Source organism: Delphinus delphis, chromosome 3, assembly GCF_949987515.2.
Source record: "Delphinus delphis chromosome 3, mDelDel1.2, whole genome shotgun sequence".
Lineage (NCBI taxonomy): Eukaryota > Metazoa > Chordata > Mammalia > Artiodactyla > Delphinidae > Delphinus > Delphinus delphis.
This window is the reverse complement of record NC_082685.1, coordinates 9,912,298-9,938,051: the sequence shown is the minus strand read 5'-3', so window position 1 is coordinate 9,938,051 and position 25,754 is coordinate 9,912,298. Positions and strand designations below refer to the sequence as shown.

Here is a 25,754-nt window from a genome sequence, read left to right as displayed (position 1 = left end):
AACATAATGTGCCACAGCCGTGGAATGAGAGAGAAGGGAGGCGTCATGGATGATTCTCGAGCTGTTGGCCCCAAAGGCTGATGGTGGTCGTTTTGAGAAACATAGGCAGGCTGCTTTCTTGGGCCTCAGTCTGGTTATTCCACCTCTTTCGCGAGGCTCACAGGAAACTCCCACATCCTTGATGTACCAAAAGACGCAGCCACTCGTATTGCAGCCCTTTCCCCTATGTCCGTCATTTCACTTCATGCTGTTTTGGGTGTGAATCAAAACCTCATCCCTTGGTTTCCCCATAGGGTAGACAGACCTCCCTCTCTCTCTCTTTAACTTTCACTTTTTAAATACCCTCCAGTCGATGTCAAGTTCAGGATGAAAAACACTCCTTTGCAAGTTCTGTGTATATGACTGTGGTAGGCAGCCTTCAAGATGGCCTCCAAATGATGCCTACCTGTTGGTATTTATGTCCTCGTGTGGTTTCCTCCCACAGTGACTCAAAGCTGGTCCATGTGATAAATATAGTAGAGATCATAGTTTGTGATTTGTGAGGCTAGATCATACAAGGCTTTGTGGCTTCCATGTTGGCCTATGCCATGTTGTGAGGATACTCAATCAGCCCTTGGGAGAGGCTCACATGGCGAGGAACTGAGGCCTCCTGCCAACAGCCATGGGAGTGTACCGTCGTGGAGGAGATCCTCTAGCCCCAGCCCAGCTTTCTGATGACCGCAACCCTGGGCAACATCTTGACTGAAACTTTATGAGAGATCCCGAGCCAGAACCACACAGCTGCTCTTGAATCCCTGAGCCTCAGAGACTGTGAGATAATACATGCCTACTGTTTTTTGTTTTTTTTTTTTGCACTACGCGGGCCTCTCACTATTGTGGCCTCTCCCGTTGTGGAGCACAGGCTCTGGACGCGCAGGCTCAGTGGCCATGGCTCACGGGCCCAGCCGCTCCACAGCATGTGGGATCTTCCCGGACCGGGGCACGAACCCGTGTCCCCTGCATCGGCAGGCGGACTTTCAACCACTGAGCCACCAGGGAAGCCCCCTACTGTTTTTTTAAGTCATGAAGTTTTGGGGTAATTTGTTATGTAGCCACAGTGAGCCTAAAACTTCACTGTGGGAATGTGGGAGTACTTAGCACCGATTACTTTAACGTCTTGTTGTAAATGTCAACCCCTCTGGGAGGCCTCCGCTGACCACCTCTCTACATTAGCCCCCATCCTATCCCTTTACCCTGTTTTATTTTATTTTAAGGTAATACTTAGTTACTATTGGAAATAAAATTAAAAACCAAACCATATTGCTTATTTCTATATTTCTTTATAGGTTTATTGTCTCTCCTGTCTCGATTGACGTTTCATGAAGGAAGGAGCTTATCTATTTTTCACCCAGGGCTTGGTGCCGTGTAGGAACTCAAATGCAGGGGCTGTTGTCATTGTTATTTCTATGCATGAATCCAAACTGGGGAGAAGAATAAGTGTGTGTGTGTGTGTGTGTGTGTGTGTGCGGTCTGTGGTGTTCCCCTCAAGATAGATTTGCATGTTCTTGACTTTTAAAGAAAAAAGGAACTGAGAAAAAACCTAGTCACCTGAGTTGAGGACACAAGGAGAAGAAGCTGTCGAGCTCTGCCTGCTTCTTCTCAGGCTCCTGTGTTAGCTGCAGTCATGTGCACCCTGTATACTAACTCTGGGTGCAGGGACCTGCCAGGTATGGCCCTGGCCAGGCATGGGCTGGGGACCAGGGGTGGTCAGGACCCAGGTTACAGTATTCCCACCTTGGGGCCAGAGACCAGGGTGTGAGGGACAGAGGAGGGAATGGGCTGGGCTCTCACTTGCCTTTCCTCTGGAAGGGCCCAGAGAAGAGGATGATGATGATGATTATGAGAACACGGCACCACCGTACAAGGACCTTCCTCCCAAGCCAGGTAAGAGGACCTCTCAGAGGCCAGGTGAAGAGATGTGTGATTTGAGGGATGAGGTTGGGGAACAGACTCCCCAGGGGGAACTAGCTGGGCACTGCAGACATACATGGTCAGCCTGCCCATACTGGGCACCATGATGGTGGGAGTATCCATGCGTCCACCCTGAGGGTCTCTCAGTCTGATGGGGGGAGGCAGTTTTGGGCATAGTCTTGGGTGAGCAGGTCTGAGAGGGGAGGGATTATGAAATTGGGGAAATCCTGAGGGTAATTGAGGGGTCTGCCTGCACTAGTGGGAGGATTCGGGGTCAGATGAGGGGACATTGGAGTGAGACTTGAGGGATGAACAGGAGTTTGTTAAGAAGAGAAGCCCAGAAAAGAACAGGTGGATGCAAAGGCCCCGAGACATGAAAGCCAGTATTTCAGAAGCTGTGAGTGGACTGTTGTCTCTCCAACCTCTTCGCATTCACACCCAGGGCCCAAATTTGCCTTTAGACTTGGGTGGGCCATGCCTGGCCAGGGACTCAACAAGAGTCCAATAAGTGTATATAAAAGTGGAGGCTTTGGGTCCAGTGGTTGGGACTGGGCGCTTTTACTGCCATGGCTTGGGTTTCACCCCTGGTTGGGGAACTGAGATCTCGCAAGCTGCGTGGCAGGGCCAAACGAAAAAAACACAGTGGAGACTTTGAGGTTTCCCTGAGTAAACTCCCACCAGGGGAAGCCCCTGGGCTCTGCTTTTTGCCTGTCCGTCTCCAAATCCATCTTGGTCCCAGCATGGTCCCCAAGCCCAACCCGAAGACCCACCCCATCGCTGTCTTCAAGGCCACCCCTTCCCCAAATTTAGGTCCCACCCCCATCTCCAAATGCAGCCCCATCTCCAACCCATCTCCTGTCCAAATCAAAACTATCACCAAGCCCCAACACAACTACAACCCAACCTCAACTTCTCCCCCATTCCCCAATGCAGCTACAGCCCCATTCTTCACCCCAACTACACTCTGAATCACAAACCTACTCCCATGTCCATCACTATCCCTGACCCTTCTTCAACCCCATCATCTCAATCCAAACCCTCATCCCAACCTTAACCTTAACTCTATTCCCATACCCAAACTCACTTGTGTCTTTAACTTAGGGGGATCAACTGTCCCAGTTTGTGCAGAGATGAAAGATTTCTTGGAATGTGGGACTTCCTGTTTTAAAATTAGGAAAGTCCTGGGTCATTCAGGATGGTTGGTCACTGTATCTTAATCCTGTCCCTATCCCTAAGCCCAATTCCATTCTCATGCACAACCCCATCCCTAACCCTCCATTGCAATCTCAATCCTGTTTCTTTTTTCTTTTTTTTGGCCACACTATGCGGCATGCGGGATCTTAGTTCCCTGACCAGGGATTGAACCTGTGCCCCCAGCAGTGGAAGTGCAGAGTCCTAACCACTGGACCGCTAGGGAAGTCCCTCTTTTTTTAAAAAAAATAATAAATTAATTAATTTTACAATAGGTCCTTGCTGGTCATCTATTTTATTTTTATTTATTTATTTGAAAATATTTATTTATTTATTTGACTGCACTGGGTCTTAGTTGTGGCCTGCGGGATCTTCCTTGTGGTGTGCGGGCTCTTCATTGCAGCGTACAGGCCTCTTTCTAGTTGTGGCATGCAGGCTCTAGAGAACGTGGGTTCAGTAGTTGCAGTGCGTGGCCTCTCTATTTGTGGCGCATGGGCTCCAGAGGGTGCGGGCTCAGTAGTTGCAGTACGCAGGCTTAGTTGCCCCACGGCATGTGGGATCTTAGTTCCCCAACCAGGGATCAAACCAGCGCCCCCTGCATTGGAAGGTGGATTCTTAACCACTGCACCACCAGGGAAGTCCCAGTCATCTATTTGAAATATAACAGTGCGTACATGTCAATCCTGTTTCCATCACTGCCTTTCCACCTCATTCCCATCCTTGGACCGGCTGTAATGCTGAGCTTCTCTTCGCCAGGTTGGACGGCTCCACCAAGGCCTCCAAGGGCAGGTGAGCTGGGGCTGGGGGTACAGGAGACCCAGTGCTGGCTTTATCCTGATCTGGGCCTGAGCAACCATTCCTTCCTCCTCAGGAAAGAAAACAGAGAACCCCCCACTTCCCTGCAAGCTCCTGAAGAACACAGGTGAGCATCTAGGGCTGGGACCTTCCTGTTCACTTGGCTGAAGCCCTGCTCTGCATGACTGTTGTCTTTCTGACCCCTTCCAGGCCTGAACCTCACCCCTGTCACCTGCACAACTCCTCAACTGGGTGAGCAGTGGGAATACCCATTACGAAGCCTGAGAGCGGACACTTGGAAGTCCTCCCTCCAGTCCCCCAATTCTGACCAAAGAACAAATCAGAGGGCTTGGGGGGAGGTTGTTGATCTTGGAAGACGAAGTCTTTCGGTGACTTATGAATAAACCTCTCTTGCCTTTCTCCCAGGCACTGATCTTGTACATCCTCCATCCCAGCTGCCTATAGCCAGTAAGTCCTTTAGGTTTACCTCTATCTCCCCTCTCATGGTGGCCAGTGTATTTGAGACCTATAGCTCTGGAGTGAGACCCTGGTAGAGAAACATTTCCTTTCAGAAGCTCCTCCTTTCTGAGTCTAAACCAGACCCCCAGGGACCCAGGATATCCACCAGGTACTCTTCAAGCCCTACCTCCTGCTTGCCTATAAGTTATGGGAAATGTTCTCTGCCCCAGATGCAAGGGTCCACAGCTTGGGCCACCAGGGAGCAGCTTGGGCAGGGGCTGCTGGAGTGCATCCTAAATGTTAAGAGAAGAGCTGGGTCCAAGTTATGCATGACCTCTCCAAGCCCTCAGTTCACTTATTTGCAAAATGGGAATACTATTTATAGCTACGTCATAAGGGTGAGGAGCCAGTAAAATAATAAGGGTGTGACAGAATGTGTGGCGTATTGTATATTCCACAAATGCTCTGGGCTTCTTTAGCGTTTTCTCTCCCTGATATTCTCTTGCTGACCCCACCTGGTGATATAGTCATGACCATAGTCATTTGCCCCCCCTGCTCTTGGAGGAAAGCTCAAGGGTCCATTCCTCACTATCTGAAGCACCAGCATCGGTCTCTCTGTCCCCATCTCTTCCCCCCAGCCACTCCAGTGCCCTGGATCAGTCAGAAGTCCGGAGGTCTTAGGTGTTACCAGGAGGAGAGACTGATGGTGTACGTGTGTCTGCTGGTGGTGGTGTCACTGCTCATGGGCTGCACTGGTCTGGCTGTTACCCTGATTAAATGTGAGTAAGGTGAGGATGGGGCATGCAGAGAAATTGGGGAAGGGGTATGGGAGGACTTGGGCTCAAGCTGGACTCCTTCTCATAGACCGGGAGGTGGTGGAAGAGCTGAGGATGTTAACCTTTCAGCAGATGGCATGGCGAGCAAATGGTGAGTGCTTTCAATCATCCCTTCAAACCATGCGTATTGAGCACGAACATGACCAACCCCAATGCCATCTTTGCTAGGCACTGTGCTAGGTAGCAGGGTGGGGGATGGGTGGGTAAGATGGTTAACACATCAGACATAGTCCCTGTCCCTGTGGAGTGTGTGTGTGTGTGTGTCTAGACCTCCACTGTCCAATATGGCGACCATGAGTCACTGTGGTTGTTGAGCACTTGAAATGTGGTCATTTTGGATTGAGATATACTGTAAGCCTAAAATACATACGGGGGGCTTCCCTGGCAGTCCAGTGGTTAAGACTTCGCCTTCTAGTGCAGGGAGTGCGGGTTCCATCCCTGGTCGGGAAACTAAGATTCCACATGCCTCGCAGCCAAAAAAACAAAAATGTAAAACAGAAGCAATAGTGTAACAAATTCAATACTTTGAAAATGGTCCACATCGAAAAAAATCTTAAAAAAAAATACATACAGATTTCATGGGAATTCCCTGGAGGTCCAGTGGTTAGGACTCAGCGCTTTCACTGCCTTGGGCCCGGGTTTGATCCTGCTTGGGGAACTAAGATCCTACAAGCCACGTGGCACGGCCAAAACAAAAAAACCAAAACCACAAAACAAACCAAAAAACCCAACCAAAAGATACATATGTCAAAGATTTGCTACAAAATAATGTCAAATATATCAATAATAATGATAATCTTTAATATTGATTATACACTGAAATGCTAATATTTTGGATATATTGAGATAAACAAAAATGGCATTCAAATTAATTTTACTTTCTTTTGACTTTTAAAACACTAGAAAATTTAAAATTACCTATGTGGTTCACATCTTGTTTCTGTTGGACAGTACAAGCATAGACAGCCATTTACCAAATTATCATCCAAATGAGGGTAAAATTCCAAGTTTTGATGAATAGTCCAAAGGAAGAGGAAGGCAATTCTATGAAAAAATCTAACAAGGGGTTTTGACCTTATCTTTGAGAGTGTCATATAGAGTTTCGCTAGGGAAATGGTACTATAGCTGTGTGAAGGGAGAGGAGTTAACTTGGTAAGGAGTTCAGGGTCTTAGGCATGTGCAAAGGCCCTGTGGTAGGAGGCGACATAAGTACAAGGGAGGAGAATGGTGAAATTGGGTAATTGAGAGATGATGGATGCTTGGATAAGAGTTGTGGTTGTGGGGATGAAGAGTAGTAGGTGGAGTGGAAAGATTTAGGAGGTAAAATTGACCAGACTGGGGATGAGTGAGTGGGAATGGTGGTGAGTGAGAGGGAAGAGTGTCAAGGATAACGTATATGTTATCTATCTGTCTGTCTATCATCTCTCTATCTAAGATTTCTGTCTTGTCCAACTGAAGGGCCATCTAGTGGTGGCCCTGGGGAGTATTGGGAGAGGGCAAATTTGTGTGAAAGTAGTGGGAACACATACATTAGTTGTAGAAGAGGCTTTCAGTATGATTCCTGAAGTCTGAAAATTGCTCCATTCCACAATTCTTCACCCCACACTTCAGACCAAGCCACTCTTCCAGTCAAAACCCATCAATGGCTTCTCACTGCCCGGAGTCCAACACAAAACCTTTAGCTTTGCATTTAAGGACCCAGACACCAGACCTCTTCCCACTTTGAGCTCAAGCTCCTGTGAGGTTCTGCTTGACCTCTACTGCACCAGTCTTTCCCAACATGCTTGTCTCTGGACCTTTGCTTCCAAGGTGGCTCCTGCCTACTGTGCCTCCCCATCCCCTTAGAGATACGGAATCACCATTTTCCTTTAAAACCCACCTCCTGCAAGAAGCCCACCATCTTTACTCTTCCCCATGCCTCAGGGATTAATCTCTCCTTGGAGTCACATTAGGGCTCTTCTTGGGCACTGAGCATGTGTTTTTGAGTTATACCACCACCCAGTAGAACATGGGTGCAGTGGGGGAACACAGCTCTTGCTGTTCTCTGGTGTGTCTGCAGTCAGTGATGGGTAGGTGGGTAGGTGGGGGTTTGGGTCTCTAACCCTACAGCCCATCCCTGCTGACAGTGACTGGCATGGCGGGGCTAGCCGGCCTGAAGAAGGACATTGAAAGAGTAAGAGCTGACACCAACCAGTCCCTGCTGGAACTTCGGGGCTTATTAGGTGAGTGGGACTTGGGGAACTTCCCTGAGATGGGGGACATGGCAGAGCTGCTACCCTGCATAAATCCATGGAAGTGATTCTTAGTGTAATCTATGTGAGTGGTGCCAACCTGGAGTGGAGCAGTGCAGAGCCTGCACAACTGTACATGGCATACCATGTACATTACTCTGGTTCTGGGCCCACTCTGACAGAATCCTATCCTGTCCCCAGACTGTACCAGGGTCACCTGCCCTGAGGGCTGGCTCCCTTTTCAGGGTAAGTGTTACTACTTCTCTCCAAGTACCAAGTCATGGGATGAAGCCCGGAAGTTCTGCCAGGAGAATTACTCTCACTTGGTCATCATCAGTAACTTTGCTGAGCAGGTGAGCTGTCCCTACCAAGCCCTTGAGAACCAGCAGGGCCAGCCTGCCTCTCTTCTAGGATTTACATATCCTTCTCAGGCCTGGATGTAGAGAAACTGGAATTGCTTTTGAGTCACTAAAACTTTTTCTTTTTTAATAATATGTTTTATTTTAAAATTTATTTTTAATTAAAAAATATTTTTGGCTATGTTGGGTCTTCGTTGCTGTGCGTGGGGTTTCTGTAGTTGCGGCAAGCAGGGACTACTCTTCGTTGTGGTGTGCCCGCTTCTCATTGCAGTGGCTTCCCTTGCAGAGCATGGGCTCTAGGCATGCGGGCTTCAGTAGTTGCAGCACACAGGCTCAGTAGTTGTGGCACGCGGACCCTAGAACATGTGGGCTTCAGTAGTTGTGGCTCATGGGCTCTAGAGCGCAGGCTTAGTAGTTGTGGTGCACGGGCTTAGTTGCTCCGCGGCATGTGGGATCTTCCCGGACCAGGGATCTAACCCGTGTCCCCTGCATTGGCAGGCAGATTCTTAACCACTGCGCCACCATGGAAGTCCCCACTAAAACTTTTAATATGAAGGTTAAGGGGGTATGCTTTGCTTGAGTTCAAATCCTGATTGTGTTTACTTATCCTCTCTGAGTCTCAGTTTTCCCTCTAACATGGAGATATAATATAATGGCTATCTCTTAGGTAGCACTTTCTATTCTCTAGGCTGTATTCTAAACATCTTACATGCATTCACGTAATTCTAACAACAGCTCTATAAATTAGTGTGTGAGTCAGGAGACGTTATGTTATGCTGAAGTAACAGACAGTCCCTATAGCTCAATGATGGAAGTGTATGAGGCAAGTCATACACTGACTTTTAAAACTTCTACCTATGTGCACTCACAAAGAAAGTCCCATGGGCACTGCTATGCTTTAAGATGCAGGGAAAGACGGTTTCATCAATGTTTATGTAGAAGGAGAATTGGAATATGTGTAAATAACTTTAATGACTTAATACTACCAAAGCTAGGTGGTAAGACCATTTGTACACAGTATATATCATTACATATCAGTACTTCACAGATGAGGAAACTGAGGCATATTTCACTTAAGCAACTTGCTTATTACAACTAGTAAGTGTCAGAGCTAGGATCTGAGCCCAGAAAGCTGGTTTCAAAGTCCATATTCTTGGCCATAAGCTTCATAGCACTATTTGATTAGTGTTTGCATGGTTTATCTTTTCCCATCCTTTTATTTTTAACCTGTCTATGTCATTATTTTAAAAGTAGATTTCTGGCTTCCCTGGTGGCGCAGTGGTTGGGGATCCGCCTGCCGATGCAGGGGACGCGGGTTCGTGCCCTGGTCCGGGAGGATCCCACATGCCGTGGAGTGGCTGGGCCCGCGAGCCATGGCCACTGGGCCTGCGCATCTGGAGCCTGTGCTCTGCAACGGGGGAGGCCACAGCAGTGAGAGGCCCGTGTACTGCAAAAAAAAAAAAAAAAAAAAAAAAAGTAGTTTTCTTGTAGATAGCATATAGTGGGGTCTTACATATATATTTTAAATTTAATCTGACAATCTCTGGCTTTTAATTGGTGTTTTAAGACCATTTACATTTAATGTAATTATTGATTTGGTTAGATTTAGGCCTACCATCCTATTTTTTTCCCTCTATTTTAAAAAAATCTTTCTGTTTCATAGCATCATTTGTATGAGTAGGTAGTACAGAGGGGGTTTTTTGAGATTAAATTAGATGATGTAATTTAATTAGATGTAATAAGATGATGGGGAGGTATAAGTCATACTCCCTAAACTCAGGTGCATAAGAAATATAACTTTGTTTTCTTTAAATAACTCATTTCCTGCCTCTTTTGAGCTCCCATTATACCAGGAGGGTGGAAATTTTATCTGTCAGTTGAGATCTTCTATCTTTCTTCTGAGTAGGAACAGCTTATATGGGGTCAAGGCGGAGGGTAGTACATGTCTGGTCCTCAAGGTCTTTACTCCAAGCTGGTATCCACTGGGACATCCACTGGATGAATGATCCTGGACAAATTACTTAACTTCTCTCTGCCTCAATTTTCTCATCTATAAAATGGGGTTAACAATCCTTGCTTCAGTAGGTCACAATGAAGATCAAATGAGATATCTGTGCAAAGTGTGTAGGTCACTTATTAACTTATTAATTCAACGAACAATTTTTGAGCACCTACTATGTGCTAGGCACTATTCTAATTTGATGGACCAAGCAGCTCTTTTCTCTTTCTGGTTTCCTGATACTTCTCTGGGGCTTTACCCAGGCAACAGGGTCGAGGTACACTCTACTTTTTAGAGTTTTCATACCCATCTGAGGTTTTGGCCATCACCTCGGACTCTACCAGGGAATGAAATGCAGAGCCCTCTTTCTGGCACCCACCATGTCTACATCTCCATAATTTCCTTCATATTGCAATCTTTCCTCTCTACCTTTTAGGGAATCTTGGTCTTGAATAAGGTTGAGTGAATGAGATATGATTTGCATACAGTAAAATGCACAGATCTTAAGTGTACATTCACTGAGTTTTGGCATATGTATACACCTGTGTAACTGTCAACCCAGTCAAGATTTACAATGTTTCTACCACCCAGGGAGTTCTTTCATGCCCCTTTCTCAGTCACGCCACCCCCACCCTAGGGAACTACTTATCTGGTTTCCCTTACCATAGATCAGTTTGCCTGGAGAGGAGTTGCTTTAAATCATGATATTTTCATTTTCTTCCTAATCTTTTGTATTTTGCCCAAGTCCTTTCTTTTCTCCCAAAGGCCTGGGCTTTGGAAATATAAAAGCCAGGAATCCCCATTCCTTTCCTTCCCCCGCCACCCAAGTTCTTCTGCCTGGATGCAGATGAGGACTGCAGGGTGGCGTGAAAGTACCAGGGAAATCAAGATATCACTTATTATTATTAAAATGTTCCTTAAATTATATAATGTTAAACGTTAAGATGTCATAGTACTTACTGCATGTCAGACACTGTTTCAAGCTCTTTATGCATACTAATTCATTCAACCCTCTCAATAACTCTATGAGGAGGTAGCTACTATTATCCCATTTTACAGAGGTGGAAACTGAGGCACAGAGTGGTTCATAGGTTTTGCAAGAAGGTGGCATGACTATTACCACTGAACATGCTCAAGTGGGAGGAATGCCTTGATCTTGTTCTGCATGCCATGGGGACTGGGAAGGGTATTGGGGTGGCACTCACAAGCCCTAAATGTGTGTGGGACAGAGCAGAGGGTGTGTAGAAGAACTGATGGCTGAATGAAGTTTGTACTTGCAGAACTTTGTGGCCAAGGCTCATGGCTCTCCTCGGGTATACTGGTTGGGGCTGAACGACAAAAACCGTGAAGGGGACTGGAGGTGGCTGGATGGGTCACCCATCACTTTCAGGCAAGTATCCAGGGCTCTTGGGATCTCTCTTCCTTGTAAGTCCTTGTGAAGTCCAAACCAGCAGATTCTTTAGAATTCCAGGCTGAGCTGGACTGGGAGGCACAAGGGTGCTTTTTTTTCTGATAGGACTTCTGGTGCCTGTACTTTAATTTTTCCTCCATTGAAACATCTCAACCTTTAGCACAACTGCTCAAACATATCAAGTCCCCAGACCAATGGTTGGGGGGAGAAAAAGGAAAAGGAGGCATGGCTATAGGGCAAGAGGAAGAGAAAGATTTTGATTTGCTAAAAGGATGAACAGGATCTCATTTTTTGGGCACTCTTTATATTAGCTCATTTATTTAATCTTCTTAATAATTCTGTAAAGTGAGTACCATTATTATCTCCATTTTGAAGGTATGGAAAATGAGGCACAGAGAGGTTAAGCAACCTTCCCAAGGTCAGACAGCTAGCAGGTGGCAGTGCCACCCAACCTGGCTTAAAACTCTATGCTCTTAGCCATTATGCTTTACTTTCTCAAGGAGTGTATGTATTTGTATTTTAAATAAATATTAACAAATTGTCCCCCATACTGGTTATACCAATTTATTCTCTCACCAGCTTGACTATAATTTTTTGCCCACACATTCATCAAACTTTTGGAATTTTGTTGGTTTATATGTAGGTGAAAAATGGAAACCCAGTGTAGTATTAATTTGCATTTCTCTTATCCCTGAGGTTGGGTGTATTTTCATATGTTTAATAGCCATATGTATTAACTTTTCTGTGAATTATCTATTCATATCTTTTGTGTATTTTTTTATATTGTGGTTTTGGTCTTTTTCTTACTGATCTCTAGGAGCTCTTTCTATATTAGAGATATTAGTGTTTTGTCTGGGGATTTTATTTTTTATTAAAGATTCCTGGAAGGAGGCAGAGCTCTGCAAATTGAGATGTCATGGCATGGTGTGGCACTGCAGGTGCTCAGCTCATATCCCTTCATGGGGCTGGTGAGGGCTCCCTCCAGCAGGGGGCATTGACTGCTAAAAGTTCACAGTTATGCTTTCTCCAGAGAGTTGGCTTCAGCTGAATGGAAGCCTGTTCAGCTAGGAGGTTACTCCACTCCCATTGGGGTCATGCCACAGAGAGTGACCAGTTAAGAGAAGCCTGGACCCCTTGTTTCAAGTTGGAATAACTCTGTGGTGCTATTCAAATTTCAGAGTTTCCTGTGGGATCAGGCTGAGGTTAGATCAGGCTGAACCTACATCCTTGCTCAATTCTATCTGCTGCCACATCCTGTTTCTCTCACTCCCTATCTCCTGAGGACAGCCCTTAATAAATCCTCTGCACCCGAATTGCCAAATCTGGCTCTGCTTTAAGGGAACATGACCTAAGACATTACAATACCTAGAAGGTTGGGAGGAATGTGGTATAACAGAAGTGTTCTTTGGAAGAGGAAGCAGAAACTGACCAGATGCAGGAAACAGATTCAGGGACTGGGAGAATTTCTGGTGAACAGGAGGTGGGGCTGAGTTAGAACAGACAAGCTGCTGGGGTGAAGGGGATAATGCAGCATGTTTAGGTAATTCTGAAAGGCTGAGAAAAGATTTGGATGGCAGAAAGAGCCCTGAACAATGAAGGCCTTTCTTTTTCTTTTTTTTCCGATAGTCTTTTTTTTAAAATGAATAAACTTTATTCTTTTTTCTGTTTTCTTTTATTATTTTTTTAATTGAAGTATAGTTGATGTACAGTATTATACAAGTCACAGGGGTATAATATAGTGATTCACAATTTTTAAAGGTTATACTCCATTTATAGTTATTATAAAATATTGACTATATTCCCTGTGTTGTAAAATATATCCTTGTAGCTTATTTATACCTAATAACTTGTACCTCTTTCTCTCCTACCCCTGTATTGCCCCTCCCCACTTTCCTCTCCCCACTTGTAACCACTAGTTGGTTCTCTATACCTGTGAGTCTGTTTCTTTGTTGTTGTATTCACTAGTTAGTTGTATTTATTAGATTCCACATATAAGTGATATCATATAGTATTTGTCTTTTCCTGTCTGACTTATTTCACTCAGCACAATACCCTCCAAGTCCATGCATGTTGTTGCAAATGGCAAAATTTCATTCTTTTTTTATGTCTGAGTCAGACTTTATTTTTTAGAGCAGTTTTAGATTTACAGAAAAATTGAGAAGAAGGTACAGAGAAGTAGTTCCCATATTCCTTCTGTCCCTCACACTTTTTTTTCTATTATTAACACCTTGCATTAGTGTGGTGCATTTGTTACAAATGATGAACCAATATAGATACATTATTATGGACTAAAGTCCATAGTTTACATTAGGGTTCGCTCTTTGTGCTGTACATTCTATGGGTTTTGACAAATGCATGATGTCATGTATCTACCATCACAGTATCATATAGAATAATAGTTTCACTGCCCTGAAAAACCCCCTGTGCTCCACCTATTCATCCCTCCCTATATGCACTTTTTCCTTTATCCAGCTTTTGGGACCCACAGGAACCCAACAACCTCCATGATGAGGACTGTGCCAGCATGAACAAAGGTGGCACCTGGAATGACCTCTCTTGCGACAAAACTACATATTGGATTTGTGAGCGGAAATGTTCCTGTTGAACCCAAGAGCTGAGGTTGGGTGGGGGTCCGTACCCGGTACCCCTTGGCTTTTGGACATGAGAACCTCCTGCCCTCTGAGAACTGATGTGGACGTGCCCAAGATGGAACCAGCAGCCTGGATGTAGCGAGTTCCCTGGGGTGCAAGTCAGATCGTTTCTAGGGCGAGGACGTGAGGGCTTGTTCAGTTGGATGGTGTCTTAGTCTGTTCAGCCTGCTGTAACAGAATACTGTAGAGTGGATGGCTTATAAATAACAGACATTTATTTCTCAAAGTTCTGGAAGCTCGTAAGCCCAGGATCAAGGCCCAGGGAGATTCAGTGTTTAGTGACGACCTGCTTCCTGGTTCATAGATGCCATCTTCTCACCGAGTCCTCACATCCTGAGAGGGGCGAGAGCTCTCTGCGGTCCCTTTTATAAAGACACTAATCCCATTAATGAGGGCTCCACCTCCATGACCTAATCACTCCCAAAGTCCCAACCTCCTAATAGCATCACATTGGGGGTTGGAATTTAACATATGAGTTTTTTTTTGGGGGGGGACATAAAAAACTCAGTCTATAGCGGATGGTGAGCTGGAGAGACACCAGGTCTTGGTAATGGTCTCCCAGTTCTGGGGTCTGGAGGAAAGTCACCAAGTCCCTGGCTCTTAGGAAATGATACTGATTCTGGGAGCTCCAGGTCTGGCACTGATTGAGCTGGAACAGAAAATACCCTGGCTCCTCTGGACCATGATATGCTGGGACTGGGATCCCTTACTGCCTACTTGATGCGGACCAGCTTCTGGGAAGCAGGTGGGGCAAAATTATTCCTGACATGAAGCTTTTTCGATGTCCTGGGTGAGGTCTGCCCAAGCTAAGTGGTGGCATCAGACCTCTGCCAAGACATGGAACTTCTAGAAAGACAGACCAGCTGAATCATCCAGTGTGGCAGGCCACGTCTTGGTCAGATCCTCAGGACAATGGCGATATCTACCCACATGTGCCTTTAGGCTGTTTGTTGGTCTGTAAAGCTCTTTGATGAAGGAATTCACTTGACTTATGAGTTATGTTAAAGGCTTCTCAAAATGCCAGTTCATTGTGTGGTCCTTGCCCACTGTGCCAGTTTGCTGGGGCTGCCATAATAAAATGCCATCAACTGGCTTAAACAACAGAAATGCATTGTCTCGCATTTCTGGAGGATGGAAGTCTGAGATCAAGGTGTTGGCGTGGCTGGTTTCTGGTGAGCTCTCTCTCCTTGGCTTGTAGATGGGCTGTCTTCTCTCTGTGTCTTCACGTGGTTTTCCCTTTGTAAGTGTCTGTGTCATAATCTCATCTTCTTTTTTTCTAAAAAATATTTATTTATTTTTGGCCGCACGGCACGGCTTGAGGGATCTTAGTTCCCCGACCAGGGATTGAACCTGGGCCCCTGCAGTGAAAGTGAGGAGTCCTAACCGCTGGACCACCAGGGAATTCCCATTGTCTTCTTCTTTTAAGGACACCAGACATATTGGATTAGAGCCCACCCTGATGACATGATTTAATTTAATTACCTCTTTGGACACTTTATCTCCAAAGTCTCCACATTCTGAGGTTATGTGGGCTGGGGGTTAAGGCTTTAACATGTGAATTTTGGGAGGGGGGTGCACAATTCAACCCACTAAATGCCAGAGGTGTCCTTCCCAGTCATTGTGCTAATCAAAAACACTCCCTAGGGTTTCCCTGGTGGCGCAGTGGTTGAGAGTTCGCCTGCCGATGCAGGGGACACGGGTTCGTGCCCTGGTCCGGGAAGATCCCACAGGCCGCAGAGCGGCTGGGCCCGTGAGCCATGGCCGCTGGGCCTGCGCGTCCGGAGCCTGCGGCCCGCAACGGGAGAGGCCACAACAGTGAGAGACCCGCGTACCGCAAAAAACAAAACAAAAAACAAAACAAAACAAAAACACCCCCTAGAGGGCTGGTACTACCCCCAGCTGAGCACAACTCAACACATCAATCTCTTTAGACAATCCCTGCATTTGTGTCCAGGGGTGGGTACAAGCCAGTCAATTTATTGATCAACAAGTGCCCTTGACTAATAGCACAATAGTTCCTGTTTTGACTGAGAGCGGGGGTGGGGGTGGGGGGGTGATTAAGGCAAGGAGGCTCTGAGCAGGGGAAGCAGTGGGAGCAGGGGATTGGCATTCACCTCACTTCCTGTTCCCTCTGTACTTGTCTCCTCCCACCTGCACACCTGCCCCCCAACTCATCAGTATCGAAACTAACCCTCCATATGGCCCATAGACTGCAGAGTGGGTGGACATCCTGTTCTAAGCCCTCTACCCAGGGGAACTTTGGCCCAAGAAATTGTTTTTGTCAGAAGAGGAAGAGGAAACTTCAGTTTCCCCGAATATGTGTGCTGAGAAATGGGGAAGCAGGAGCGCTGTGGTCACATCTCTGAGTCATGCTGTGGGGGAGTGGTCCATAGTGGAGCTGGTCCAAACCTATCTCCCTTCTGCATCTCTCATGATTGTCTAATTTCAGGTAGAGAGGAAAACATGAAGGAGATCCTCTTTACCTCTTTTTTTTTAAAAAAATTATTTAATTAATTTATTTTTGGCTGCATTGGGTCTTCCTTGCTGCCATTGGGCTTTCTCTAATTGCGGAGAGCGGGGGCTACTCTTTGTTGCGGTGCGGAGGCTTCTCATTGCGGTGTCTTCTTTTGTTGTGGATCATGGGCTCTAGGCGCGCAGGCTTCAGTAATTGTGGCGCACGGGCTTAGCTGCTCTGCAGCATGTGGGATCTTCCAAGACCAGGGCTTGAACCTGTGTCCCCTGTATTGGAAGGTGGATTCTTAACCACTGTGCCACCAGGGAAAGCTCTCTTTACCTCTTTGGGTCTAGGGGACCAAAGGTTGGGCATTCTTGGTGGTTAAAAAAAAAAAGCCATGATTAGTCAAGCATATATTATACACTAGATAGATGGAGTAGCTCTCATTTAATCTTCATGATGATTTTGTGAGGTTGGAATAATTACCAACCCCATTTTATAGCTGGGAAAACTGAGGCCCAGAGGGGTCTCATGGCCTGTCCATTGTCATTTAGTGGATAAGTGGCAGAGATGGTATTTGGACTCAGTCTGTGCCTCCAGTGGTTGATCTCTCTCTGTAGCACCTGCTGCCATTCAAGGGACTGTCCGTAAACCTGAATTATCTCTGAAAACTCTAACCCTGTGGCTCTTGCCTCAGCCCACAGTTATAGGAAAGGAACAACATGATATGATAGAACAGACATCCTGGACTGAGGTAGGAGCGCAGGAGTTGGATTCTGAGTCTGTTGATAAATCATCTCTGTGGCTCTCCTGGGGCTATTACAATAACGCAGGTGAGGGATGATGGGGACCAGGGAGCTAATTGTGAAGGCAGGAAGAATTCTAGATCTATTTTGAAGATACAGCGAGTGAGATTTGCTGATGAATTGGATGTTGGGTGTGAGAGAAAGAGAAGCCTAAAGAATGACTCCAGGTTTTCCGCTTCATTAGCAGGAAAGAAGGACTTATCGTTACTAGAGATGGGGAAGAAAATTACTTATGCTAACAACACAGTTAAATTTAGGTGGTTCATGAACTCCTGCCAAGTTCTAAGAACGTCTCTTGGGTCAAGGATAGAATCTTGTATGTAGCAGATGTGGTCATGCCCTGCTTATATCCTTAGTCCTCACATTTTCAGTGACTTCTGTTGGCCAGCAGCTGCCACTGGAAAAACACCTTATCTGGCAGAAGGCAGGTGAGAAGCATCAGGGGGAAAATGCTTCCCGGAACAATCCTCGACCAAAGCCTGAACTTGGTATACCCATGCCCCAGCTCCCTCATCCCTCAGGTGAGATGAGTCTGAGATGCAGGTCCCAAGTGATTGCCCAGAGGTCCCTGCTGGGATTAAGCTCCCATCTTGTATTGGCTTCCTTTCTTCCCCTGATTCACTTCTTTGCAACCCTGCTGGTGTTCACCGGGATCACCTCCAAAATAAACTACTTGCATTAGAATCCTTGTTTCAGAATTTGCTCCTGGGGGAACCCAAACTAAGACACTATGGGACAGGAGAAGATGAGATTGCAATATGATTCTGGTTTTCCTGGGATGGAGGGGTTTCTGGGATGCAGGACTTTTAGTGCCAAATCTGGGAAAGTCCAGGGCGAACTGGGATGAGTTGACCACCCTTATAGGAGGACAGTGTGGTGTTAGAGAAGCCAGGAGAAGAGAATGCTGCAAGAAGGAAAGGGGATAATGCATACATAGATAAAATCATCATGTTGTACACCTTAAATATATACAAATTTTGTTTGTTAATTATATCTCAATAAAGTTGGAAAAAATACCTAAAAATACTTGATTGTCAAAAAAGAGAAGAAAGGAGGACCAACAGAGTGAAATGTGACCCAAAGGTCAAGTTAGAAAAGACTGAGAAGCCATCAGTGAACTTAGCACTGAGGAAGTATTTGGGACATTGAGTCATTCTTGGGTGTGTTGGAAGCAGAAATCAGACTGCGGGCTGAGCAGTGAAGGGTGGGAGGAAGTGGGCACAGCAGGGTGTAAACAAATTTTCTAGAATTTTGGCTATGAAGAGAAGTAGATAGAATGGTTATTGTAGCAGGGGGAACTTCTGGGGTGGAAGAGACCTGAACATACTTCCTCCCTACTCTTCCAACCGCTACACCCAACTATTCCCATAGTAGATCTCCTGGGTCTCCAAGACTGATCATTTTCCTTCATGATTTTCATCTTTTGGCATTTTTTTTGCTCTGTTTTTTTCTTTTTTTTTTTGAGATATTTCTTCCACATGGTCTTCTAACTCACTAATTTGTCTCATCCTCTTCTTTAATTCATCCAGTAAAATTCATCTTTTTATTTATTCCCTTTTTATTTGGTTCCATAGAATGTTTTGGTGCTGTACTTGAACCTCCTTGCATTCTTCTTTTTTATTATTCTTGTTTAAAGTTGTTGTCTGTCTACTCCAGCAGCTCGATTTTCCTGGGTGACAATTATGTTGGACCATCCTCTTTTTGGCTGTTGGGGGCCTCTCACGGGCTGTCATTTTTCTCTGGGGCTCAGATGTGGGGGTTGAGAACTCTAAGTGGTGACAGTTTCCCAAGTGATGAAAGGAGATGGATTCTTCCCTGCAGGGGTCTATGTGTGCACTAGGCAGGTGTGCAGAGGTGCCTCCTTGCTCCCCAATCTCCTTGCTTTCTTCTAGATTCAGGAGCAGAGCTCCTTTTGGAGTCCTTGGGAGCCAGATGGATCAGACACACACACACACAGGAGTGATGCTGACCTTATCCCAGGATGTCTGTGGACCCTGGTGGATCAGACTCTTCATAGGATGAACTGTCTGACTTCCACCCAGAGCATTCTTCAGCTTACCTTGGAACTTTCCACCTGGTGCCTAGGGGAGACATTTCAACCCCAGATTTCCCTTTGGGGATTCCCCCCAGAGATATCACTCTCATGCCCACCCAGCTGCCATGGGTCCCAGCAGACTTTTGGTTCAAAGAGGCAGATATATTAAGGTAGAGCGTGGAGGGGAACTGAGATGTGTGCAGATGGCCATTTTCCTAGAATCTGCCATCTCTCTTTCTTTATCATGGGGGCCAGCAAACTATAGCATTGTGTGTGTGTGTCTCAAATCCTTCCCGCAGCCTGTTTTTGTATGGCCAGTGAGCTAGGGATGGTTTTTGTATTTCTAAAGTGATATACACATATATCCCTTTACACACATACCACACAAATGTATTTATGTCTGTCTGTCTATCTATCACCTATCTTCCTATCTATCACTATATCTAGCCTGAAAAGTCTAAAATACCTGTCCCTTTACAGAAGAAGTTTGCTCCTCCATTTTTAAAAAAAGTATTTATTTATTTATCTATTTATTTATTTGGCTGTGTTGGGTCTTAGTTGTGGCATGCGGGATCTTTCATTGTGGTGCATGGGCTCTTTGTTGCCACACAGGCTCTTCTCTCTAGTCGTGGTGCGCGGGCTCTAGAGTGCGCAGTCTCAGTAGTTGTAGCATGCAAGCTCTCTAGTTGTGGTGCATGGGCTCCAGAGTACGCAGGCTCAGTAGCTGCCAACGTGGGCTTAGTTGCCCTGCAGCATGTGGGATCTCAGTTCCCCGACCAGGGATCGAACCCGTGTCTGCTGCATTGGAAGGTGGATTCTTAACCACTGGACCACCAGGAAAGTCCCGCTCATCCATCTTTAGCATATTTAAATGCCACTGAGGAATGTGAGGATGTGAGAGAGATGGAAGACTCAGGAGAGAGAGGAGATAATCAATGGAGAAAGGTCCCCAAAGAGGCAGGAGGAGACAAGATCCAAAGCACAGCGGTGGAGGTTAGTTTCAAACAAGAAGAGGGACCCTCTCTGCCATTGTGGAAGAATGGAGGAGATGATGAGAATCAGTGGGGGAAGGAATCAAGGATGAGTGTGGATGTGGGTATAATTGTAAGGGATGTCAGAGGGTTGAGGGAGTTTTCATAAGCTGGTGTTTATTTTCTCTGTGAAGTAGGAGACAGTCTTCTACCTTATATAGAGAAAGAGGATGCAGATTGGGGAAAGAACTGAAAAACTAGAACTCCCCATGTGGGGAAGTTGACCAGGGAGAGGAAGAGTGAGTTCCAGGTAGCCTGGAAGGTCTTGTTTAGACCAGAAAACACACATTTGTATTGGCTCCTAGCTGAGTGATTCTGAGAGCTCACTGCCTTGATGGGGAGCAGAGAAGAGACATGATTGGTTCATAAGGAAGGATGCTTTGGACTGCAAGTAACAGCTAACCTGACCCAACTGGCTTAACAAAAGGAGTTTATTTGTCTTACATATGAAAAAGTTCAAGGGTTGGTTCAGCAACCCAACAGTGTCATAAAAGCCCAGATTATTTCTGTCTTTTCACTCTTCCACCCTTAGTATTTCCATGATATCTTCTCTCCAAGCCTCATATTATTATATGATAGCAGCTAAAACTAGGAAGTAATCGGCAAGCTCTTCTTGAATTTGTATTTGTTTTTATCAAGGACAGAATATATGTTCCAGTAGGTGTTTCTTATATCTCAGTGGGTAGAATTGATCCAAATGCCCATCGCCAATGGTTTGGGAGGTTTCTCAACCTCAGAACTACTGATATTTAGGGATGGACAGTTCTTTGCTGTATATGTGGGGGGCTGTCTTGTGTATTGTAGGATATTCAACAGCATCCCTGGCATCTGTCACTTCGGTGTCAGTAGCATCCCCCCTTGCCCCAGTCATGACAACCAAAAATGTCTCTAGACATTGCCAAATGTCCCTAATGGTGGGGATAAATCACCTCCAGTTGAGAATCACTGGGCTGAGACCAATCTCAATGGACCTCTGGACCCAGGTACAGTGCTATCCCCAATATGAAAACAATCAAGGTTCTGTCAACAAGGAACATGTGATGGTGGTGATGGCTGCTGAGTAGACAAGCCACAGTGCCTGCCATGATTGGATCAGTCCTGGATTTGGGTATTCCCAGCTAAATGTAGAATCAGACTGAGGAAGCAATGGTGTTGAGAGCATGGGAGAGGATCATTTGACATGGTTGATCACGAGATTTAGCCTGGATAAGAGAGGAGGTAAAGATGATGGTTTGGAAGAAGATGATGGTTTGAGGGACTCAATGAGTTTAAACTCGTTTAGTTTAAACTCATAGTTTAGAGCAAGTTTAGGAGAGAGAGTAAGAAACTGAAAAAAGGCCTTGAAAAGGGCTTCTTTATTTACAAAAAGTCCAGGGAATATTTGCAATGGTCATGATTTGTGTATCCAGGAACAAGCATGGATTGAACACATCAGTGAAGAGAAGTCCAATTGAATACACAATTATTGAGAGCACATTATGCAGAACAAACACTTCAGGAAGTAAAGGTTAAGCATTTCCTCTCCAGGAATGACATGTATGATGATTCTTCTTGTCCCCACCTTCATTCTTTATGATGCCAACCAGATCCACATGTATGGCTTTCCATGAGGAGCTGAATGTTCTAGTTTTAGTATTTTCACTTGTCCTGGAAAACATGCCCCCCCCCCAAACAAGACGTTTAGATTAAAGGTAGATGTAAGGATAGAACAAACAAACAAACAAATGAACGAACGAACGAATGAATGACAACAAAACAGAAAGAAACAGCAGGAGTGGGTTAAAGCCAGAAATCTCCATCCAGCAGGCAATGATGGCATGATATCCTAGCATTTTGGAATCCTAGGAAAGGTGTGGCCTTCTTTAGCTTACAGTAGGAGGACTTCTCAAAAATCCAGGTTGAAGAATTCTTTTTTTGAAAAAAAGTTTGGATATAGTATCCTACTCTAGAATTTCAGCCCCCTGGATGTTGGTTTTTGTCCATAAAGAAAGGCTAGACTCTAAGCTCCTTGAAGGCAGGTACTGTGTTGGTCTTATTGCTTTTTGTACATCCACTGCCTACCATAGTGTCTTACACATTGTAGAACTCAACAAATACTCTCTTTGCCCCCTACAAGCTCCAGCTTGGTTTAGATGCCTCAGGCCCCCCAGAGGAACAAATATCTTGTACAACAGCCCATGAGGATAGGAATTCCTGACTCAGTTATAAGAGTCACTGTACGCAGGAAGTCCAAAGCTATGCCTTCCTTCCTGGTATTTATGGTTCATTCACAGAATTTCCCACCCAGTCAAGCATATGACTTTTCCCATAAACAGTATTCCCTGGTTATACAGCTGACCTTCCAATGTTATCAAATGTCTGGGGAACAGAGCTAGAAAGTTAACCCAAGATCAAATTTGTCTGTAAAGGACAGAGGGTTTTGTTAGCTTTTTACTCATACTCTGTGCATAAAAAATAAAAGCTTCAGAAATTCTTTTAATTAAAGCAAATGTATTTCTTAAATACAGCTACATATAAAATATATTATAAATATATAATATATAAATAAATAATATATAATTCCCTTTCAAAAGATATACTCATTCAAGTTCCACAATGTTAAACAATAATAATAATAATAATAATAATAATAAAGCTTTCTTATTCATTGTGGGAAACCAGTAGCTGGAGTGCTGGCAGCTTTATTATTTTGGATTGTCTGGGAAACGTTTCAAAGGTCACAGCCAATGGTTAGCACCTACCACCATTTTACTCTTATTGAGAATGATTAAGCTTAATATATATTAAAAAATTTTCCAATCAGCTGACGTGACTGTCCTAAAACTTTTGTCCTAAAAATGGTTCCATTTTCCTCTTGGTTCTTTTGGAAAGATTTAGAATGAATTCCCTTTCCCTCCCTCCAGTATGGAATAGATGTTTCTTCAGTGACCTCAATATTTCCACGGCTGAAGAAAATCCCATATTTTCTCAAGAAATGTAGAAGACAATGTATCAGAAATTTCTCAGTTTTGTTTAGCTTAAAAACAACATATTCTAAGACTCTTTGGCTAGCAGATGTGGTAGGCATGTACATGGAAGGCATAAAACCAAATGAGATTGGGAGGATTTTTATGGATTTTGAGCTTTGGAGCCCATCTGGTTCATCTAGTGACATGGTTTCTTACAAGTATATTCTCCCATTTTTCTAAAAGAGCAATTAGGGGACAACTGTGGAGAGAAGTCTCAGATAGTACTGGGAGCTTATTCCTCAGTGCATTGGTCCTGAGTTAGCTCAATGGAAGAACAGACGAAAATCCAGCAACCAAGTTCCAGAGAGGTTCCCTTTCTAACAGGACCATTTCCTCTCCCAGGAAGGTCCCATTATCACATGCACTCCTCTATAGGTATGTGGAGCATCTGGGGTGGGGTTCCTCTCCTGGATCCTTTCTGTGGTATCCACTAACTCCATGGGGCTCTAGTCCACCTCTCTTTAGACAGTGAGAGCTCAGGGGATGATGACCACTCTGCTATGTCTATGATTGTAAGTCTCCCGCTAAAGGATTCTACATTAGATGGTAGTGGTGCTGTACCCATACTTTAAATGACAGGTATATATAGAACAGCCAGCTTAAGCACTGTTAGCGGGCAAGGAAGAGTCACTGAGAAACAGTATGATGGGAATGAGGAATGCAAACCAGGTCATCAGGAAAAGAACTCTTCTCCATACCCTGCAAGAAAGGGAGTTTGTACTAAGACATGGAGAGGAAGTTCGGGGTGTCAAGGGGTAAAACATTAGAATAAGTCACAAGTCTTCTTACCTCACTGGGTTTTGAGTCAGGACCAAACCTGCTGGAAAGTGTATGAGTCTCAGGCTCAGATTTAGATTTGATGATCTCACCAAACCACTTTCGGACCTGGAACATCAAAGGAAATGCTAGGATTGTTTTTGTTAACAATGGAGAAGAGAAAAGTCAGTGAGTGAGAAAGACGAGAGAGACATTATGAAAAACCTTTCCTACAAAATGTGATATATGCATACAATGGAATGTTATTTATTCCTTAAAAAGGAATAAAATTCTGACACATGCTATAACATGGGTGAACCTTGAAGACATTACACTGAGTGAAATATATGAGCCAGACACAAAAGGACAAATACTGTATGATTCCACATGAATGAGATCCTTATAATAGTCAAATTAATTGAGACAAAGTAGAATACTGGTTACCAGGGGCTTGGCAGGGGAGAATGGGGCATTATTGCCTAAGGGGTACAGTTTGGGATGATCAAAAAGTTCTAGGGGCTTCCCTGGTGGCGCAGTGGTTGAGAGTCCGCCTGCCGATACAGGGGACACGGGTTTGTGTCCCGGTCCGGGAAAATCCCACATGCCGCGGAGCGGCTGGGCCCGTGAGCCATGGCCGCTGAGCCTGTGCATCCGGAGCCTGTGCTCCGCAACGGGAGAGGCCACAACAGTGAGAGGCCTGCGTACCGCAAAAAAAAAAAAAAAAGTTCTAGAATGGATGGTGGTGATTGTTGCATGACAATGTGAATGTATTTAATGCCACTGATCTGTACACTTAAGCATGGTTAAAATGATAAATTTTGTTATATATACTTTATCACAATAATTTTTTCATTTGTTGTAGAAACTCAACAAAATATGCATATGCAAAGGAAGAAAATAGAAGTCACACATAGTTGCTCAATCTAGCGAAAAATCACTGATCATGTTTTGGTGGTATCCTTCCATGTGTCTTGGTTTGGGGTCCCCCAGAGGCAGACCTTGAGACAAGGGTTCTAGTGCAAAGAGTTCTTTCGAGGGGTGATCCCAGGAAACACCAGTAGATCAGTGGGGAAGTGAGATTGAGAAGGGAAGGCAGCTAGTAAAGGATGCATAATCCTTTCCATTGTGGACATCTGGGGTTCAGTGCCACTCGGGGGCTCTGGAGACAACAGAGGACACACCTCAGAGTCATCCCACCTCAGGGACAAGGGAGCTGGGGCAACTATCTACCAGCTCCCATCAGTCATTGGTTGATGGCTGCTCTCAAGGGCCATTACTCTCTGGCACCACCAGCTTGCCCTGTGTATAAAGCAGGCATGTCCTGTGGGCAGTAAGAAGCCCACAGGCACAGAGTCACAGGTGTTTACAATAAGCAACCCTGGGCATGTAGAATATAATGCCAAAGTGATACGAGAGAGTCATCAACAACATTTGCTACACCAAGGTTTCCAACTTTGGCACTACTGACATTTTGAGTTGGATCATCCTTTGTAGTGGGGACTATCTTATGCACCGTAGGATGTTTAGCAATAACTGCCCTCTACCAACTAATTGTCAGTAGTACCTTTTCCCCTAGTTGTGACAATCAAAAGTGTCCCCAGACATTGATAAATGTCCCCCCTGGGAGTGGCAAAATTGCTTGAGAGTAAGTGGTGTTTTTCCATATACACCATTACCCACACGTGAATAACTAGATAACATAGCATAAGAAATGAATATTTATATATGTTATATAAACAAAATAGAACCCTTCTGGAGCAATGTTTTGAAACTTACTCTTT

The 25,754-nt window shown here is 45.0% G+C and overlaps 2 protein-coding genes across 2 annotated transcripts in view; one reads left to right on the top strand and one right to left on the bottom strand.

The window, feature by feature from the left end:
• The first annotated feature begins 1,617 nt into the window (after positions 1 to 1,617).
• On the top strand, positions 1,618 to 13,900 carry CLEC17A (C-type lectin domain containing 17A). Its single transcript, XM_060006615.1, has 12 exons — positions 1,618 to 1,706; positions 1,849 to 1,923; positions 3,898 to 3,930; positions 4,013 to 4,063; positions 4,147 to 4,188; positions 4,363 to 4,404; positions 5,034 to 5,174; positions 5,260 to 5,322; positions 7,358 to 7,453; positions 7,664 to 7,815; positions 11,101 to 11,210; positions 13,704 to 13,900. The coding sequence occupies exons 1-12, from the start codon at positions 1,664 to 1,666 to the stop codon at positions 13,834 to 13,836; spliced, it is 981 nt and encodes a 326-aa protein (XP_059862598.1). The 5' UTR covers positions 1,618 to 1,663; the 3' UTR covers positions 13,837 to 13,900.
• Positions 13,901 to 21,727: 7,827 nt separating this feature from the next.
• ADGRE3 (adhesion G protein-coupled receptor E3) overlaps positions 21,728 to 25,754 on the bottom strand; it is a 41,543-nt gene continuing 37,516 nt past the window's right edge. Inside the window, exons 15-16 of the mRNA XM_060006614.1 lie at positions 24,007 to 24,102; positions 21,728 to 21,856 (exon numbers count right to left, since the gene is read on the bottom strand). Coding sequence (XP_059862597.1) covers positions 21,848 to 21,856; positions 24,007 to 24,102 — 105 coding nt within the window. The 3' untranslated portion in view covers positions 21,728 to 21,847. The remainder of the gene's footprint in view (positions 21,857 to 24,006; positions 24,103 to 25,754) is intronic.

Bases quoted from the DNA above. Each gene is read 5' to 3' on its own strand.
- CLEC17A (XM_060006615.1), top strand. From the start codon at position 1,664: ATGTGCACCCTGTATACTAACTCTGGGTGCAGGGACCTGCCAG. The intron at 5,175-5,259 runs GTGAGTAAGGTG...TCCTTCTCATAG, and splicing joins GGCTGTTACCCTGATTAAAT to ACCGGGAGGTGGTGGAAGAG. The intron at 11,211-13,703 runs GCAAGTATCCAG...TCCTTTATCCAG, and splicing joins GGGTCACCCATCACTTTCAG to CTTTTGGGACCCACAGGAAC.